Source organism: Bos javanicus, chromosome 4 (genome assembly GCF_032452875.1).
Source record: "Bos javanicus breed banteng chromosome 4, ARS-OSU_banteng_1.0, whole genome shotgun sequence".
In the NCBI taxonomy this organism is placed as follows: domain Eukaryota; kingdom Metazoa; phylum Chordata; class Mammalia; order Artiodactyla; family Bovidae; genus Bos; species Bos javanicus.
The window spans coordinates 67,076,190-67,096,900 of record NC_083871.1 but is presented as its reverse complement, the minus strand read 5'-3'; the positions used below and the strand labels follow the sequence as shown (position 1 = coordinate 67,096,900).

The 20,711-nt window shown below is 44.0% G+C and overlaps 1 protein-coding gene across 7 annotated transcripts in view; it reads left to right on the top strand.

The window, feature by feature from the left end:
• WIPF3 (WAS/WASL interacting protein family member 3) overlaps positions 1-20,505 on the top strand; it is an 85,980-nt gene extending 65,475 nt beyond the window's left edge. The window contains exons 6-10 of one of the 7 annotated variants that reach the window (XR_009735942.1): positions 2,747-2,896; positions 3,838-3,939; positions 13,585-13,661; positions 15,688-15,764; positions 18,874-18,959. Coding sequence is in view for 6 of the 7 variants with exons in the window: in XM_061414239.1 (XP_061270223.1) it covers positions 2,747-2,896; positions 3,838-3,939; positions 13,585-13,661; positions 15,688-15,711 (353 nt within the window). In the remaining variant the exon portion in view is untranslated. Of the gene's footprint in view, positions 1-2,746; positions 2,897-3,837; positions 3,940-4,975; positions 8,096-11,031; positions 11,795-13,584; positions 13,662-15,687; positions 17,856-18,873 lie in introns of those variants that run through there. The other 6 variants (XM_061414241.1, XM_061414239.1, XM_061414240.1 and 3 more) reach the window with 6 other exon arrangements.
• Positions 20,506-20,711: the final 206 nt, after the last annotated feature.

The following is a 20,711-nucleotide window of genomic DNA, read 5'->3' as shown; positions in this document are numbered from 1 at the left end:
GGATCTTCCTGCCCCAGGGATCGAACTCACATCTCTTGCAGTTCCTGCGTTGCAGGCAGATTCTTTACCACTGAGCCATAGGGGAAGCACCCCACACACATACACACACAGACACACACATACACTAATAAATATATGCACACACTCATCAAAACCCACATCCACACACATAGCCCAACATATATCCACAATTACACACACAGGCTCATATTCCTTGATTTTTCAGAAAAAAAATTTTTTGAGACTTTTTTTTTATTAATTGAAGTATAATTGATTTACAATGTTATATTAGTTTCAGGTATACAACATAGTGAGTCTATATTTTTATAGAGGATACTTCATTTAAAGTTACTATAAGATTTTGGCTATGTGCCCTGAGCTGTACATTACATCCTTGTGTCTTATTTATTTTATACCTTGTAGTGGGTACCTCTTAATCCCCTTCCCCTATCTTGCCCTGCCCCAACCCCTCCCTGCTAGTAATCACCAGTTTACTACAAAGATAATTTTTATCTTTTATTTACAAAGATAATTCTCTGTATCTTTGAATCTGCAGAAAATCTTTTGAAGCAGAAAGTTTCTTAAATATATATCCTTGAATTAAAAATAATACAAGCTCATTGTAGAGCAAATAGAAAAAAATGAAATCACCCATAATAACATCACCCAGAAGTAAAAACTATCGTATTTGGATGTGTTTCTTTTTTTTCTTAACATACCTACATATTTACATGGTTAATATGATTTTGTATACACTATTTTCTATTCTGTTTTTATTTAATATAATATTAAAAGCAATTTTGATGTAATTTGATATTTATGAAATTGTTAAAATGTATCTATAAGCATATTAAATAATTGATATGTACCATATTTCTAGTGTTAAGATATTTAAGTTGATTCCATTTTTTGTTATTACAAATAATATTGCAGGAAATACATTTATAACAATTGTAGTCTACATTTTAGATTTTTATTTTAAAGGATAAGTGTCTGAAAGGGAGTTCCTGGTACAAAAAGCAAGGATATTTTTAAGGCTTTTGATCACAAGAGATAAGATTTTAATCATTCTCTTCTCAACTGACTAATTATAATGTCCAGCATTAGTACTAGTGAGCCCCTTCTGAGGCTCATGATTCCTAAATGTTTAAGATAGGGTGAAAAAAATCAGTGCTTTAGATTCAGAGAGATCTGAGTTCGAATCCTGCCTTCCCACCCTCTTCTGTTTTTAATGTCCTTAAACCTTGCTTTTTTTAATTTGACAAATGGAAATAGTAACAATAACACCTTTTACAAAGGATTGTTATACATACCAAGTGAGGAAGTATGCCTGGGGTGCTCTGCCTGGGGAGAGGGGTAGCTAGGGGCTCAGCAGCCTCACTTCCTTCTCTCTGACCAAGTGGAGACGCAGCTTCTCACCCAGAAGAGGGGTCCACAGCCCCTTATCCTCTTTAGTCCCTTTGTGGGAACAAGTAAATCCTAGTGGATCCTGGTACAGAGGAAGGGAAGACCAGCAAGGGAGAAGAGGGAGACTGAGAAAGGGAAAGGCAGAGGGAGGAGCTGAGGAGTGAGGAGCGCTGATGGCCCTGGGGAGGCCAGCTTCAGCGCTGTAAACCGGATGCCGGGATGGGTGCTTGTCTGGCCTCTTCCACTGTGTCTTTGGACATGAAACTTGGCTTTCCACGGACAACATGAGGGTAATTGCTGCTCAGACCAACCACAGGGAAGAGCAGGAGATTGTACTTGTGAACATGTTGGCACAGATACTAATGGTGCAGTTGTCATCACTTCAATAGCAAAATGAAGAGTCGAGTACCCAAGTTGATGTGCCAAGGCAGCAGGTTATTAACTGCCAAATGAGTCATGCGAAGAAGTCTTGGCAAAGGAGATCATCAGGGAAGAATTCATGAAGTAGGTGGGATTTGAGTTGGGCCCTGGGGGCTAGGTAGGTTTTTAAGTTACTGGAAGGAGAAACCAGGGACTAAGGTGCAGGAGAATGAGTGTGAGCAGAAACGCAGGGGCAGGAGCAAGCCCCCGACAGCCTGCTCATCCAGCCCCACCCCAAGTCTCACCTGTAGAGAGTCCTTCCCTTGCATAGGATTGTGCAGTATCTTTACTTCTTTGGGCTATACCATCTGATGACAAGGGTTGATACTATAATTGCAGCTAATATTCATTGAGCCCCAACTACATGCCACTTTAATTAAATCAACTCACTTAATACAGTCCATGGAATTCTCCAGGCCAGAATACTGGAGTGGGTAGCCTTTCCCTTCTCCAGGGGATCTTCCCAACCCGGGAATCGAACCAGGTCTCCCGCGTTGCAGGTGGATTCTTTATCAGCTGAGCCACCAAGGAAGCCCAAGAATACTGGAGTGGGTAGCCTAGCCTTTCTCCAGCAGATCTTCCCAACTCAGGAATCGAACCTGGGTCTCCTGCATTGCAGTTGGATTCTTTACCATCTGAGCCACCAAGAAAGCCCAAGAATGTGTATATATATATATTATTATTCCCATTTTATGGATAAGGAAACTGAGGCACAGAGAGGTGGTGTTATTACTCTAGCAGGAGGACTGGGACACAATCCCAAGAAGGTTGGCTCGAGAGGCTGCCTTTTCATCATTATATCATCTTACACCCAAAGATCTCAATACCTCACCTCTCCCAGAAGATTATAGCATCTACCATCCTAGCATCTTCCATCTGAAAGTCCTGTATCTGAATACACCGTCATCTTCTCTGCCAGGGACCGGTGGGGGAAAACTCAACCCACCCCCAGCACCCCCTGCGAGGTCACCCACCACTGAGCTTTCCAGCAGGAGCCAGCAGTCCCTAGCCTGGACCCCGACCCAGCAGCCCGGAGGTCAGCTGCGGAATGGAAGCCTGAACATCATTGGTGAGTGGGGTGAAGAACAACCTACAGGTTGTGTTAAATAGGGTTTCTTTTGAGGCTTTCTTGGGGAGGGGTTCCAGAATCTACTCCCTAACCTTCTGATTGAGACTACAGAGAGAGAAGAAAACCAATGTTTAAGTTCTGTGTGTGTGTGTGTGTGTGTGTGTGTGTGTGTGCATGCACGCATGCACGTGCACACACGCACACCTGTCTCCATGGAGAAATCAGACATAAGACATGAAATCAGACATGGATGGAAGGCCCACCAGCACAGGATCAATTAAGGCAAATCTGTGGAACTAGGAAGGAAAGTCATCTTTGGTCAGGTGTGACCAAAAATCTTTGGACCCCTTGGTGGGCTGAACCACTGTCATACCCAAAACCTAGATCACAAAGCAGGGACTCAACTCATAAAAGAGCCACAAGACCCTTCTCCTCTTGCCATCAGGGGCTCATGGCAGAACTCGTTTGCTTTGGGAAGCCCTGATCCCCAACTGGACACAGGCTGGGCTCCTTCCCACCAGCCAGGCTGAGGACTCCTGTTCTTTCCACCCATCTCCACCCCACCTAGAGTTCTCCTCAGGAGCACAGGAAGGACGGCAGGCCACAGGAACTTGGAAGGGCCTTTGTTGCTGCCAGATTTCCCACGTGGGCCCTGGATAGGCCTGTGGCACTTCTGCTCCCTATGGAAGCTTCCTTAAGACATTGGTTGAAGGAAGTTGGGTGGATGATGGGAAGAGTCTGTGACTTCACTTGTCCTGATTCCCCCTTGTCCCAGATAAGTATTAATAGTAAAAGTTAAGAGGTGAATGGATGTCTTAGAAGGGAATAGCCCTGCCATTAAAACCTTGCACTGAGCAGGCAAAACTGTTTGCTTCTGAAAATTATTAAAACTCAGATCATCATAGTAATGAGAGTGATTTTGCAATTTCCCTTGTGTGCAGATGACTTTGAATCTAAATTCACGTTCCATTCCATGGAAGATTTTCCTCCTCCGGATGAGTATAAACCATGCCAGAAGATTTACCCCAGCAAGATCCCCAGAAGTAAGTACCACCTCGCTAAGACTCCTGGTTTTCCCTGACCCTCCAGAATTAGGTGCTTGGGTGCACTGACGGGCCACAGGCTATACAAAGGAACTCTGAGTATTTACCTGGGCCTGGGTGGATGATGTGGCACCAAGAAGAAGGAGGAGGAAAGGAGCTGGTTGGTTATCAGTCAGGGCAAGTGGACGTGCCTGTGGGGCTGCAAGGTAGAGGTGACCTGGACCAGGTTGAGCAGGGAGTACTCAGGTCTGAGGCTGAGGGGTAAGGTCAAGAGTGGCAACTAGCTTTGCAGGTCATCAGAGCCTTATCCTAAGCCAGGGATTAGCAAATATTTTCTTTAAAGGGCCAGAGAGGACATGTCTGAGGTTCTGCTGGCCATCTGGTCTCTACCACAACAATTCAGCTCTGCTGTTTTGACGTGAAAGCAGCCATAGAAAACACATAAAGAAATGGGCATTGCTGTCTGCCAGTAAAACTTTATTTGGGAAGGCAGGCACTGGCTGCATTTGGTCTGCTGGCTGTATTTTGCTAATCTCTGCCCTACTACAAAAGAAGAGTTTTAGTAAGTGCTGTGTAGTTCTTCAACCTTCAGACTCTAGTAACTAAGTTGGCTACATTTGGAGCCCATGGTAACTAGTCTTATCCCTGAGAATAGAAGAAAAGCTTTACCCTGACACAGCTCACCAGGGTACACAGGTGGCAGTCTGTGCTGTGATCCTCTCCTTTCAGAGAAATGTTCAAACGAGTGCCCACACCAGAACAATCTCCTGGTGATCAAGAAGTAATAATTAGTAATAATTCAACCTACTCACGAATGGACATCTTACAGACCAGAAAGGGCATTTGCCATTTCAAAAAGAAGATGTGCTTTGGGATTGAAATGGCATTGGTGGGCATGAGATACTGCAGGAGCCTCCTAGCACAATTAAATGAGCCTGTCCCTGCCATTCCTGGGTGCTGCGGAGAGAACCTTGTTGATTATGTGAGTGTGAGCCTGGTACAGTTCATGCTTATCTGATTACATTTCTTCTTACAGTTTTCCTCTTGTATTTCTGCCATTGACCTGTAACCCAAGATTAGAGGTCTTCATGGTCTGGGAGATGACTTTGGTTCCATCAGATGAGGCTAATTCCATGCTCTTTTGTGACATTTCTGGAGCTGTCTCTGCCTGCTTGCGTGCTTTCTCTCTGTCCTTCTGACGCACAGCACACAAACCCCTAAGGCTTCGTGCTTTCAGTGCTGTCTTCCCTGCTCCACTCTGCAAGTATGAGCTGTTCCTTTCTTTAGTAGATGACTTTGTCCAGTTTTTTTAAATGCATTAGGTTCCTCAATTCACTAAACAGAATTACCATATGACCTAGCAATTCTACTCCAATGAATTGAAAGCAGGTGTTCAAACAAGATATCTGACAGGTATTCATAACTATTCACAATAGCCAAAAGGTGAAAAGTACCCGAATGCCCATCAAATGGTAAATAGATAAACCAAATGTGGTGGAGCCATGCAGGGAAATATTATTGGACAGTAAGGAATGAAGCAGGGATACATGCTACAACATGCATGGACCCTGATAACATTATGCTAAGTGAAAGAAGCAGACATAAAGGCCGCGTATTGTGGGATTCCACTGATACGAAATACCTAAAATAGACAAATCCAAAGACACAGAAAGTGGGTTTAGCAGTTGCCAAGGGCAGGAGGGTATGGAGAATGGGGAGCGACCGCTAATGGGTATGGGTTTCCTTTGGGGCTGATGAAAATGTTCTGCAACAAGGTAGAGGTGATGACTACACAACCATGGGAATGTATTAAATGTTGTTAATGGGAAATTTTGTATGTATTTACCACAATAAAAAGAAAGTGCAAAACCCTATCACTAGGAATCTTTGGGAAAATGCATAGCTCACAAATATTCATTAACTTTAATGGCGATAGTAAGGGTGAAGTCATGATCGTATGGACAGATACTTATTAAGTCCCTTAGCACTGGAGAGATTTAGATAAACGATCCCCTTGATCTGTCCTTGAGAGAGTCACGTGCTGGTGAAGGAAGAGAGGACAGACAGACACTGAAATATAAAATTTCACTCTGGTGTTCCCAGCCAGACTGTCCTCATCATGGTCAGTTCACTGGGAAAATGGCTGATTGATTGTTTTCATCCCAACTCCTTTTTTCTTTATATTTAATTGTGGTTTAAAAAATAGATAACATGAAATCTACCATCCTAACCATTTTTGTGTATACAGTCCAGTAGTGTGAAATGCATTTACACTGTTGTACAACCAGATTCCAGAGCTCTTTTCATCTTGCAAAACTGCAACTCTATACCCATTAAACAATTCCGCATTCTCCCCTCCCCTAGGCCCTTGGCAACCATTGTACTTTCTGGTTCTCTGGTTCTGAGTCTGACTACTTTTGGTACCTCATATAAGTAGAATCATGCTATATTTGACTTTTTGAGAGTAGCTTATTTCATTTAGCATAATGTCCTCAAGGTTCATCCATGCTGTAACATGTCACAATTTCCTTCCTTTTTCAGACTGAATAATATTGCATTGTATGTATTTATCACATTTTGTTTATCTGTTTGTCCATCAATAGACACTTGGGTTACTTTCATCTTTTGGCTGTTGTGAACAATGCTGCTGTGTACACAAGTGTACCAATAATTCTTTGAAACCTTACTTTCAGTTCTTTGGTGTATATACTCAGAAGTGGAATTGGATGACGGAGTGATTCTATTTTTAATTTTTTGAGGAACTATCATACTGTGTTCCCTTTTACATTCCTATTAGCGTACACAAAGTTTCCAGTTTCTCCACATCAGCACCCACACTTGTTATTTTCTGGTCTGGGTATTTTGTTTTGTTTGTAGCCATCTTTATGAGTATGAAGCTGTATCTCATTGTGGCCCAACTCATTTTCTAAAATACATTTACTTTATACTTATAGCAAAATTGGCTACCATTATATCCATTAGCTGAGAAACTTCTCCACCAGACACTGAAGTAAGTAACAGCTCGATGTGGTTCCCACCATAACATCAAAGAATTAGATGTCCCAATACTAAGAGAATCAGAAGACAATGCCTGTGCCAAAGTATTTCAGCTTTTGCGGAGGGCAGTTAGGTAGTAAGGACCTCTGGCCTAGTGTGCTTATCTTAGCCACGCCTGACTATTACTGGTGACCACATCCCTTCGTGTGGTCTTCCCTGATGATCACTTCAGATAAAATAGCAGCCCTTCCTGTCATTCTCTTTATGCTGCCTTATCATTTCTTTAAAGCACACATCACCTCCTGACATGTTATATATTTACCTGTCTCCTGTCTATCTCCCAAGTACAGTGTAAGGCTCTGGAGGGCTAGGATAATATCAATTTTTATTCACTGCTCTATTGTCAGCTCCCAGCATGGGGCCAGGCACTTGTTTTTGTTTAGTCGCTAAGTCTTGTCTGATTCTTTGCAACCGCATGGACCGTAGCCCACCAGGCTTCTTTGTCCATGGGATTTTCTAGGCAATAATAGTGGAGTGGGTTGCCATTTCCTTCTCCAGGGGATCTTCCTGACCCAGGGATGGAACCCACATCTCTTGCATTGGCAGGGGAGTTCTTTACCACTGAGCCATTAGGGACAGGCACTCACACTCAAGAAATAATTGTTGAATTAATCAATAATTCAACATACATACATATATTTTAAAACATACATATATTTTAATATATTGCTAAACCATTTACAGAAGAAATTTGAAAAAAACACGAATTTCCAGCAATGAGGTAAAATAGGGCAGAGCCACTGGGTGGGATGTTCTGCATCTATTATAGTAGTGCTGTTGAATATTTAGTGACATGGGAAAATGTCAGTGCAACCTTGAGAAGAGAAACAAAACAACCCAGTATACTAAAATTACATTAAGTAAAACCTAGGGGCTTCCCTGGTGGTCCAGTGGTTCAGAATTCGCCTTCCAATGCAGGGAGTGCAGGTTTGATCCCTGGTCAGTGAGCTGAGATCCCACAGGCCTCACACCAAAAAAAAAAAAGAATGTAAACAACAGAAGCAGTACTGTCACAAATTCAATGAAGGCTTTAAACAATGGTCCACATCAAAAAAAAAAAAAACTTTTAAGAAAACCTAAATTAATTTTAAAAAGAAATTGTTTCATGAATTTATGTGGAGAGAGAGAAGTGGAACAAAGAAAGAAAAGAGAGAAGAAGCTAGAAATACATCCACTACAGTGTTAGGACTGGTTATCCCTTAGTCACGGAATGTTGGGTGATTTTTATTTTCCTCATGGCTCACTATTTTGTCCAAGTATTCTAAAATAAATATACATTACTTTTAAAAATCATTTAAACTAATTTTAAAATCCCAAATTATGGGGTGAGGGTCGATGATTAAGCCCACCCCTGGTCTGAGTGCCCAAGGAGGGAAGTGAGGCCTTATAGTGTATAGGGTGACTCTGTAAGTTCCCCAGATGGGGTGGTGGGTCCCTCAGACCAACATCAACTGTGGCAATGACAGCCAGCGAGGAGAGGAGAGGCTAGATATGCAGTTTCTAAGGCTTAGCTCTGGCAGATATGAGAATTATCATGTCCAGTGAAACGCGTCATGTCCTTTAGTTAGAGGCTGTGAGAGGCTTCCAGCATCAGAGCAAGGGAAGCTTTGTGAGGTTTCCCAGCCCAGTTCCTTCCAGGCGGGGAGAAGGAGCCATGCAGAAGTAGGGTGGCCTGCTCATGGCCACAGCTGGTGGCAGAACCAGGGCTTGAGGCGGGGCTCTTTGTTCCACATCAGCCAGGAGAGCCTGAGGCTTCTTCTTGACGTGGGCCGGCTGCCTGACAGACCGGAACAGCTTAGAACCAAACCAAGGGTGGGTTAGATGCCTTCTCAGGTGAGGGGTCTCCATGCAGAGGCCTAGGGAGACCCCCCGACCATGTGCCCTCAGCTCACTTGAGAGGAAAGGCTGCACCTGCCGTTAGAAAGGAAGCTACAGACTCAGTGGCTCTGTATTCAAAAGGGAAAATGATGACTCCAGGTTGCTTTTTAGAGTTCAAATCAACATCTTTCTGGATAAATATATTTTTAACAGCATCTTTTTCTTGTTTATAAAAGATAGAAAAACAACTACTCCCAGGGAAGCCCAATTATTTTGGCTAACCCTCCTGCAAGTAATCATACAACATACAGGTCACAGAACATACAGGCCCCTGGGGAACACAGCTGAGGGCACCCTAACTCTGGCCCAGCCCATGTATCATCACCACAGGCTGCACTGGAATCATCTAGTAAGAGCATCCTCTTCTGGTTTGCATCTCGCTTCATATTTGTTGAGCTGCTTTGGGATAGGAAGGGAAACAGAAACTACCATTCCATTTAACATCTGTGTCATACAGATAGGCTTCCCCAGCAGCTCAGCCAGTAAAAAATCTGCCTGCAGTACAGGAGACCCACATTCAGTCAGGAAGATCCCCTGGAGATCCCACTGTAGTATTATTGCCCGGAGAATCCCATGGACAGAGGAGCCTGGCGGGCTACAGTCCATGGAGTTGCAAAGAGTTGGTTAGCGTTGCCAGTGAAACGTTTCCAGTCACAAAGAGTTGTGCTCTTGATTGCATGCCATCTGCCTCTCGTGTCATGGTCCAATCAGTATTCCTTCTCTGCATGTGAGGCCAGAACATGCAGCATCCCATTTGTTTCAAATACACAATGTGATTCTCTGTGCCATAACTGCTACTTCCCACCTGATGCCATTTGGACCCTACCTCAGAGAGATCGAGTTGCCCAGAGCTGACAGTTAGATCTGCCTCTCCAAGGAGTCTGTTTTCTCCTCCCCCAGCCCCTGGAATTGCACTCCAAGACTGGGAGACGTTCTGGGAGACCCTCCAAGAGACCCAGCTTTGATGGCCAGCCAAGTTTGTAAATCCTTTCTGGATACTTTCCAAGCCCTGCAGTATTTAGCCTCTTGTTGGTTGGCTACAGAACAAATTTTTTTTAACACATGAAAATATCTCTGTGTCTGGGGAAAGGTGTAAGGCTGGCCTGATTTACAAATGACAAAAAGTAAAGTTGGAAGCCAGCGTGGCCCTCAGGCTGCTGCTCCTTCCACCCAGGAGTAGACTTGCTTGTTTAAGCCCCACTGTTCAGAGAAGTCTTTCATAGTCGGCTGCTCTGTAGCATCCAGCTCTGGACACACAGCTGTGTTAATAACCAGAGAAAGAGAGCCCATCTGGTTCCCAGGAGGTGGCAACAATGGTCACTCAGGCTGTTCTGTGTGCAATAGATACATGTGGTTGGGTAGAAATGGAAAAAGTCTTTCTTACTGCACATTGTGGTACCAAAAGTTTGAAAACCAGTATTTTAGTGAATCTGAAATACTCTCCTATAGGAAAACAGCCCATGTGAAGGACTATTTCCAGCAGAAGGGCTCTGTTTGTTGAATTCTAAGAGATCCTAGTGGCATCGCAAAAGGAAATATTTGAGACGCCACCCCCCAAGGGGATAGCTGAATTAAAAGAATCTTAGGTAACCCTGGCAACTCTCAGCCACCCTTTTCGAGCAACAGTGAAATTTCTTTTACAACATGTAGAGTTTTCTTTTCTGTTTTATGAAGAAATTGGTTATCCTTTAGCTCTGCTATTGTTTCCCATCATATTTATAAAAACCAGTGGGCACTGTTAACCTATGGAAAAGCTTGTTTCGTTGCCCAGTTGTTCTCGCGGAGGGTATTTTGCCTCCCAGAGGACATTTGGCACAGTCTGGAGACATTTTTTTTCTTGACACAAATGGTCTCTGGGGTGTGGAGAATTGCTGTTGGCATCTAGTGGGTAGAGACTAAGAAGGCTGTGAGATCACCTACACCCTACAGGCAGCCCCCCTCCCCAAACAAAGAATTATCCAGCTCCAAATGTCAACAGAGCCAACACACCCCCCAAACAAAGAATTATCCAGCTCCAAATGTCAATAGAGCCAAGTTAAGAAACCTTGGTCTAAAGGAAGGCTCTTCTGTAGCAGACTGGAGTAAGTCTAAGAACAGTAGTTTCAGGGCCATACTGCTGCATGGAATTAAGTATATCAGTGTCTCTACTTTTCACAGGGGCTTCCCTGGTGGCTCAGCGGTAAAGAATCTGCCTGCAATGCAGGAGACAATGGAGACACATGTTCAATCCCTGGGTTGAGAAGATCCCTGGAGGCCAGCATGACAACCCACTCCAGTATTCTCACTAGGAAAATTCCCATGGACAGAAGAGCCTGGTGGGCTATGGTCCATGGGTTCCCAAAGAGTGGACAAAACTGCAGCAGCTGACCATGCAAATTTGGCTAAAAATCTAGTACTTCCTGTGCCATTTGCCCCCAGAAATCTGTATCCTAGAACAGATGCATTCATTAATTTTTAAAGCATTGTAATGAAAATTACAGGACCCATTGGATTAGTGTTTTGTAAGTTGTAGAGATGCTTCTATGTGGTAGTTCAACTATATCATACAGTAACAGATTCTTAAGATGACTTTTTTTTTTAATTTTATTTTATTTTTAAACTTACAAATTGTATTAGTTTTGCCAAATATCAAAATGAATCCGCCACAGGTATACATGTGTTCCCCATCCTGAACCCTCCTCCCTCCTCCCTCCCCATACCATCCCTCTGGGTCGTCCCAGTGCACTAGCCTCAAGCATCCAGTATTGTGCATTGAACCTGGACTGGCAACTTGTTTCATACATGATATTATACATGTTTCAATGCCATTCTCCCAAATCTTCCCACCCTCTCCCTTAGATGACTTATATGTTCATTTTGTAGAAAACATGAAAAGTGTTTTTAAGAGGTTTTAAAGAGCAATAAATACAAAAGGAATCAATTCAGTATATTATTTACATTTTTTAATGGATTTTTAAATAGTTGAAAGAAAGTGAAAGTCACTCAGCTGTGTCTGACTCTTTGCAACCCCATGGACTGTACAGTCCATGGAATTCTCCAGGTCAGAATTCTGGAGTGGGTAGCATTTCCCTTCTCCAGGAGATCTTCCCAACCCAGGGATTGAACCCAGGCTTCCCACATTGCAGGCAGATTCTTCACCAGCTGAGCCACAAAGGAAGCCTGAGAATACTGGAGTGGGTAGCCTGTCCCTTCTCCAGGGGATCTTCCCGACCTAGGAATCAAACCAGGGTCTCCTGAATTGCAGGCGGATTCTTTACCAACCGAGCTCTCAGGGAAGCCCTTTAAATAGTTGAGGTGTGTTGCTATTTATACAATTTCTAGCCTGCTTTTTTCTCCTACATTTCAAACATCAACCCAAATTATTTGAGTCTTTGTAGACACTCAGATGGCTGCTTGGTGCTCCATCATATGATAACAAACCCTAGATTTCCTGAACACTGCTTTTGAATGCAGATTATCAGTTTTTTTTAACTATCATAAATAATCTGTGATGGATATTTCTGCTTTTCATGTTAGTCAGTTGCACAGCAACATGAGTTGTTTTAAGGGCTTTGGGACATAGATATTTAATTCCTAGACGGTGATGGAAGCAGACAGAAAAGTCTTGTACCAAATGCAGCCGACATTTGGGACGCAGGGACACAGGGAGACTTTAGAAAGAGACAGGGACACCATTTGGATTACCTGGCTCACAGAAAAAGTTCTGGAATTCCTGGGAATGTGGATTTTAAAACTTGGCTAGATCAACCAAACCACATATCTGCCTATATACATACACATCTGTGTATACATGCCAAAAAGTAAAACCAAGCTGGAGGGATAAACACCAAACTTTTAGCAGAGGTGACTCTGGGATAAATAATTGGGATTAGAGAAAAGGGCAGGCAGAGAGGAAGCATTTTAGGGTTTTTCCCCTATTACCTTTTCTATATTCTTCAAATTCTTAATTATGAGAATATATGTTCATATACATATAACTTGTGTAATATTTAAACCTAGCATGTTTTAGAGAATGAGTTGGATCCTCATAGGCAGGGGCTGAGCTGTGTCAGCACATACTTTTTACTCCTTTTTTTAAACAACGCTAGCACGCCGCCTAGAGAAGGCGATGGCACCCCACTCCAGTATGCTTGCCTGGAACATCCCATGGACGGAGGAGCCTGGTAGGCTGCAGTCCATGGGGTCTCGAAGAGTCGGACACGACTGAGCGACTTCACTTTCACTTTTCACTTTCATGCATTGGAGAAGGAAATGGCAACCCACTCCAGTGTTCTTGCCTGGAGAATCCCAGGGACGGGTGAGCCGTAGGCTGCCGTCTATGGGGTCACGCAGAGTCAGACACCACTGAAGCGACTTAGCAGCAGCAGCAGCACAGCACCAGCTCATTTGGGATCAGGACGCACGAGTGAGTCTGTAGCAGGTGGGGTGTTCAGAGCTGAGAGGCTCACCTGCATTTAGATGAGAGCCCTTCATAACTTCTTCTCCTTCCAGCACAGTGGACATGATGACTCTGTAGCCAAGGTCTGTGACAGAGAAGCAGTGGGTGGAGACACACGGTCTAGGGCCAGGAGCCCGAGGGGTTCGGGTTGACGGGCTCAAGTTACCCTTGGTTCCTGCGCCTTTGCCCTGAGTGCTGGCGGAGCCAGACTTTGTGAAGCGCACAGCCGGCCCGCGGCCAACAGATGGTGAGATGGCTCCTGTGTCTTTCAGGCCGCACACCTGGTCCCTGGCTCCACGCCGAGGCAGGCGGGCAGAGCTCTGACGACATCAAAGGCAGAAACGCTCAGGTAACAGAGCTCTCTGGTCCCTGAGTGTAAAACCGGGAAACCTCCTCAAGAAGCACACAGTTGTGGAGGTTTGCTTTCCCCTTCATGTTAATAGCTTCATGTTTTACCTGGGGGACGAAGCCACATGGGCACCTGTGTTTCCAGCTGGGGTGGACCCAGTGGTGAACCACTCATAATTTCAAAACCTGAAGAGTGAAAGAGGGCTTCTCTGGAATCATTAGAAGCTACTTTGGCACGTGGGACCCCTGGGAATCCCTCTGCAACCATCACCCTGTTCACTGCCATCATCCTTCCCTCGTTACCCGGGTCTGAGAAGCATGAAGAGAAAAACTCTGTAACATGCATAAAACATAACTCAATATTCTCTGTCATCTATAGAGTACCTGGTTTCTTACCACCACCACCCCCCCGGGGTGGGGCCGGGTTTCTACCATCAACATTGTCATTTAACTTGACCAATTTAGCCTCAAAATTCAAGTGCTGGTGGCTAGGGGAAAGCTGGGGGGAGGGGGAAGCAGAGAGCTGCCCGTGTAAGACAGTCTTTGAAGAAACACCCTCATGCTCGCACAAGGCAACCTGAACACAGCGTGTGTGTTTTCTAACCTGGGCGGAGATGACGCTTCTCACGGCACAGGACAGGGTCTCATCTTTAAAGGCCCTTTGTTTCTTTGAAAACAGGGATTCTCGTCCCCTCCTGGCCTCCAGTTTCACAGCTATGTGGCAAAAGGGCAGGACCCACAGGTTAGGTTGGAACCTGAAGGAAAGGGGTGTGAGAAGGAATGAACTAGGTTCCTGGAAGCTGGGGGAGGTAAAGGTTCCTTGAAGGAGGACAAGCACCCTCCTCCCCTTCTCACCACAGCTGATCCAATTTTGAGAACTGCAGTAAACATTCTCAGATGATTGTAGGTTTAAAACTGGGTGGGTGTATGATTGTAGTTCAGAGAAGGATATATACAGAGAAAAAAAAAGATGGAAGAATATACACAAAGTTGTTAACAGGCATTCACTCTGCCAGCTTATGACTGAATTTGACTTATTAGTGCATTTATGCAATTTCTGAATTTTCTGCAATAAATGCATTACTCCCGTGATCAGAAAAATATGGTAATAATCAAAATAATAGTCCCTACATTACACAACTTTTTATAGTTTAGAGAAGTTACATATGCTATTTCATTGGATCCTTTTTAGCAACTCTGTGATGTAAGCTGGAGAGATTTATCTTTAATGCCTTTTTTTCATATGAGAAAACCAAGCTCCGAGGGGTTAAGGAACTCACCTGAGGTCACACATACAGACCTCTGACTCCTTGTCCAGTGCTCCTTCCACTGCGCCTCACTGCTTCTTTCCCTGGCAGGTCAGAATTGCCAGGACAGGAGTCACACTCACCTTCAGACGTTATAAGCATGATGGAACATTCCATACTGTCCAGTCCCTAACCTCATGGCAGGCACACATCTGAATCCCCTGAGCCCACAAAGTCTAGTCAAGGATGGACTGTAGTCTGTCTTGGGCATCCCATAGTCAAGAAAGTCTTTATGTCTAGGTGGAACCATGTTAATTCATTTTTCACTTCAGTGAGGCAAAAAAGCAATTGCCCAGAGAAATCACGGGGTTTCAGACATGGTGAACAGAGCCCCAGGGATGCTCTTCTTTTATGGGCCAGAGCCCACGTGATCCATGCAAGGCTGGGAGCCCTAAACAGGAAATCTGAAAGCCTGGGGCCCTTTCTCTCTTTTTCATTGCCTTGTCTTGAGATCACCACCAAGGTCTTCACTTTTCTTGAGCTTCCCATCAAGCGGTCTGCTGGTACTTGGTCCCTAAAATGTTTTTTATGACATTAGGTCCCCACCTGAAACAAGCTACACTTTCCTTTTCCACCCACAACCCGCTGGGTGAAGACCAGCACCTTGCATATGATGGAACCATCAGACCCTGGCAGCCTTGCAGGCATGAGGGAAAGCCAGTCCTGGGGATGGTTCATCTACCTCTGACCCCACCTGGTAACACTGTTGTGTTTCCACAGTTAGCGCTTAAGACGCTCCGGTGAGAAGACGGATGAAGCCAACGTCCTGTGAGCCACCTGGAGGTCCATATGGCAGGGTGGGCGTCCCCAGGAGAACGTCAGACCTCACTATTCTCAAGTCGTAATTCAGCTGACACACAGGCTCTTAATGGAGCGTTTATTTATTGTAAATACGTGTTTTGCACAGGCTTTAAATCAGTATTATAGTCAACTATTATTTGAATAATTTAAAACACACACACATTATTTCTCCATTTTTTAAAGTGCACCTTGGCACAGGTGACAGCCTTGTCCCACCGCACAGTGTCCATTCCATGACTGTAAATACGTCTGCAGGCTGGCCCTCCCTAGACTCGGAACTGTTTTTAGACGATCCCTTAGTTTCCCAAAGTCATAGTATCCACAACAGCTTCTTATTGGCATGATTTTTCTAGTCTCATCACACAAACTGCAAAATCAAACCAGGTAATGCCTTATGAATGACGCGGCTCCCCGAGAGTAGCGTGTCCCTCACCCAGATGCTGCCACATGGCCCCTCCTGCTCCCATCCTGCAGTACAAGGATTCTTTTGCTGCCTCATGTAAATATAACCCAGATCAAAGGCAAGAGTGGCCTCAGTCCCTCCAAGGCTGACCACAGGGCCCCTTGTGTAACTGAACAGTCCTGCAGGTAGCCAACGCTCTTACTGTTTACACTGCCCCTCGTGCCCACATTTCTGCAATGGTCCTTCCTGTCCCGCTGAGCCCCCATCCTGGCAGCCAGGGTGAGGTGAGCTGAAGGAGATTTCAGTATGTTCCCTGCAAATTAGAAACCTACATAAGTCATCATTAATTCTGTCTCAGAAATGTTTTCTTTTTCCTCCCCTGAGGGCAGGGTTTATCATGGAAAGCATGACATGAAAAAGTATAGACTAAAACATATTCTGAAATACCTGCCTCAAATATCATGTCCCCCGCCCACCCTTAGGGAACCTGGATCCACCCATCAGGTAAACCTTAGCACCTTTCTGAGCTGGTCTGAGAGTCCCCCAGTCCCTGTGGTGGCACCCCTCTAGAGAGGAAAAGTATATGAGTTCAGCTAGCCCTGAATATGGATGGGTCAGGACTGGCTGTGACCTGTGGCTGCTCCTCTCATGCCCTTTTTCTGGGGCTGGCAAGGGAATGAAAGTGTGTTTTTGCTTGCTGCCTGACCTCATCCTTGGAGGAAAAGCTGTGACTGAGGAAGGAGAGAAAAATAGAAAAAAGCAGACTGACCCTTCATCTGTGCTCAAAATAGCTGCAGATTAAAGGAAATCCGGGAGAGGTGGAAAGAAAACAGTGAAAAATGTTTCCTCTGAAACAGCCCACTCATACCCTCACATCTTGAGGATGTAATGCCCAGAATACGCCATGCGCAGAAGGCAGACTGTTAGTGGGGTTTTGGCAAACATGTGACCGCATCCACCACCTCCTGTCTGGAATGGAGACTGACCCTGAGATGGTGTCCACCATCATTGTGTACTCTCTCATTCCAAACAGAAGCCACTGAGCAATGTCAAGTTCCCTCCCCTGGGGAATAAATCACGCCAAACTATTAACAGCTAAATCAGTGACAAAGAAGCTCTTGCAGGTCATCAGCTGTGCGTATAACTGATCTGTCTTATTGGTTCTGCAAGCTTTCCAAAAGGTCAGAACTTTTTTTATATAACACTATCCACTCCACCTCTCTCCCAGTTGTACAAAATAATTACAAGGGTTTTTTAACAATCATGATTAAGAAGGCGCTAGACCAAAGCCGTTCCACCTTCGGAGTAGACTGCCTGCTCTGATGAGGTGTTTACATCCTGATGTTCTGTACCACTGGGACAGAAATTCAAAATAAAACTATTCAAGGTCAGAGGGAAGAAATGTGCAGAAACCAAAAATTGCAATTAGGGAAAAATCTCAGGAATCTGGCATCACATCTCTCCTCCAGACCCAGCACTGAATTCCTGCCCTTTGAACTCTTGCGGCAGGACAAATACTTCACCTCTGGACCACAAACTCAAACAGAGTGCCCCTCCCATCCTCGAGGAATCTCCCCAGCGCTGTGGTCTGTGACTCTCCCAGTGTTTCCCGTGTATTTTATATTTATTGATCTTCCCTCTGCAGATTCATTTCTTTGTATTAATAAACTTTAACAAGTGGGAATGCTTCCAGTTGTTTACTTGTTAAAGCTGATTGACGGTCGCCGGCACCAATCTAAGCCAACCATCTTTAAGGATTAGAAGGGCTCAGACAGGATACTGACACAGGACCCAGCACTTGCTGTAACATTCTGGGTTAGAAATGGAGCCTTTCTTTTTGGAGGTAAACTATACCTAAACTAAACTACAGAATGTTTTCCTGATTTTTGTAGCTAATTAAACAAATAGGTGTTTGAGAAAACCAAGCAAGGGAAAAATTCAAATGTATTTTGTAACAAGTAGATAACACTATACTTATTCACTTTTATGAATATCAAACATGCTTACAAATTCTGCTAAATTGTGTTGAAATGGAGCAGCTTTCAACTTGAAGTGCACTTAGCACCACCCCCTCAGCTTAGCAAATGCCTTAAAAAATCTGTGTGGAGCAGTCTCATCGCCATCTCCATTATAGTGTCTCCCGGTGCCCTCTTTGGAACCTGGTACAGGGGACATAAGGTTTGCCTGATAGGTATGTTGGCTTCAGGGAAACATGGACCTGAATCTTGATTCTGCATCTTACAAGTTTAGGAAGTAACAAGTTTAACCAGTCTATGCCTCAGTTTCCTCATCTGTAATATAGGGGCATAAATATGTCCTTAAGTGTATAGTGGTGAAGATGGACTAACATAACACCTGGGCAAGCCTTTAACCCTCAGGTCACAACAGACCCAGGTATCAGTGCACACAGCCACACACACACACAAACATACACACTGCAGGGTACGAGCAGTTTGCTTATTACACATTCAGTCTCACACTCAGCTTTCACTGGCTGTGTCCCAGGCATTCCAATCAGATGTTCACTGAGCTGCTCAGATTCCTAGCTCTGCTGTTGGATAACAAGGAGACAGCAGTAATTACAATTCATAGATGCTCCTGAAATAAATCTCATCTAGAAACTAATTTCAAAGTTAACTGCTACACACTTTGCATCTGAATTAGTTAAGGACCTGACTTGTTTTATCTGCTGTCTTTATTAGCAGAGGCACAGATAAGCTCTCACATAACCAAAAGGGCCCATCTGAGTGCAGAAGAAAAGCAATGGCCCAAGATAACTGACCAAATGGATGATGAACTTTAAAGCCATTGACTGTGGAGGAAGGGGAAGTGGCCATAGTTCCAGGCAACTGGAAGTTCTGGGTAGAAGAGGTGGTGCCTAGAAGGAGAAGGGGAGCAACTTAATGGGAAGGGCTGTGGACTCCAGAAGCAAGTTCCAGGTTCTCAGACCATGCCCCCGGAGGCCTGGCATCCTTCACGAACCTGTTACGAACTGAACTGCATCCTCCAAAACTTCCCATGCTCAACTCCTAACTCCATACCTCAGAAAGCAACCTTACTTACGAATAGAGTTGTTGCAGATATAAGTTCAGATGAGGTCCTACTGAAGTATGGTGGACCTTTAATCCAATGTGACTAGTATCCTTATAAAAAGGAGAAATTTGGACACAGACATATGCACAGTGAGGATGCTGTATGAAGTCAGATTAGGGTGATGCTTCTACAAGTCAAGAAATGCTGCAGATTGCCAGCAAACCACCAGAAGGTAGGGGAGAGGTGTGGACAGGTTCTCCCTCACAACCCTCAGAAGGAACCAACTCTGCCAACACCTTGATCTTGGACTTCTAGCCTCCAGACTGTGAGATAATAAACAGCCACCCAGTTGGTGGTCCTTTATTATGGCAGCCCTAGCAAACTAATACACACTCTGTTACCCTGGAACTTTGCAGGAGTTTATGTTGATGGAAAAAGAGCTGAGAATAAAAATAGAGTCAACAGTTCCTTGTCATATAAATGGGGTCGTCATTTACTCTGACCTTGACATAGGTCATTTGTTGCCACTGACTAAGTCCTGTTTTCAAGAACAAGACATTCAGCTGCATTTCCCTGTCACATGGAGACAGAATTATTGAAGGAACCTGGCATTTCCAGGTCACAAGGGTGGGAAGAGCTGGTTTCTTTCTTAAGTGGCATCCTTTCCTCTAACGGAGCTTCTATGGCTTTAAAATAAAGACACTTGGCATAGATGGCACCAGCCATTCTGATGATTTTTTTTAATTTGGTAAAATACCCATTAACATAAAATTTACCATTTTAGTAATTTTTAAGTGTACAGTTCAGTCGTGTTAAGCAAATTCAGTATGTTGTGTGACCAGTCTCCAGAACTCTTTTATCATCTTGCAAACCTTAAACTCAGTACCCCTTAAACAAAGACTCCCCATTTCCCTTCCCAGCCCTCCAGCACCTGGCAACCACCATTCTACTTTCAGGCTCTATGAGATTGACTACTCTTGGTAATTCATAAAAGTGGAATCAGATAATATTTGACTTTTTTTGAGAGTGACTTATTTCATTTAACATAATGTCCTCAAGGCTCATCTATGTTGTAGCATGTGTCAAGAGTTTCCTTCCTTTATAAGGCTGAATATCCCATTGCTTGGCTATATGTATCATTGATTCATTCATTGATGGATACTTGGCTTGCTTCCACTTTCTGGTTATTATGACTAATGCTAGTATGAATACAGGTGTAAAAAAAATCTCTTTGAAATATTCCACCTTCAACTCTTTTGAGTATATACTCAAAAATAAAATTGTTGGCTTATATGGCTTAATTCTTTTTAATTTTTTGAGAAACCTCCATATTGTTTTCCATATCAGCTGTACCATTTTATATCCCCATCAACAGTGCAGAGGGTTACAATTTCTCCACATCCTTACCGACACTAATTTTCTGTTTTCTTGATAACCATCCTGATGGGTGGGAGGTGGTATGTCACGGTTTTGTGTTTATTTTAAAGAGTGAGTTTATCCACGAAAT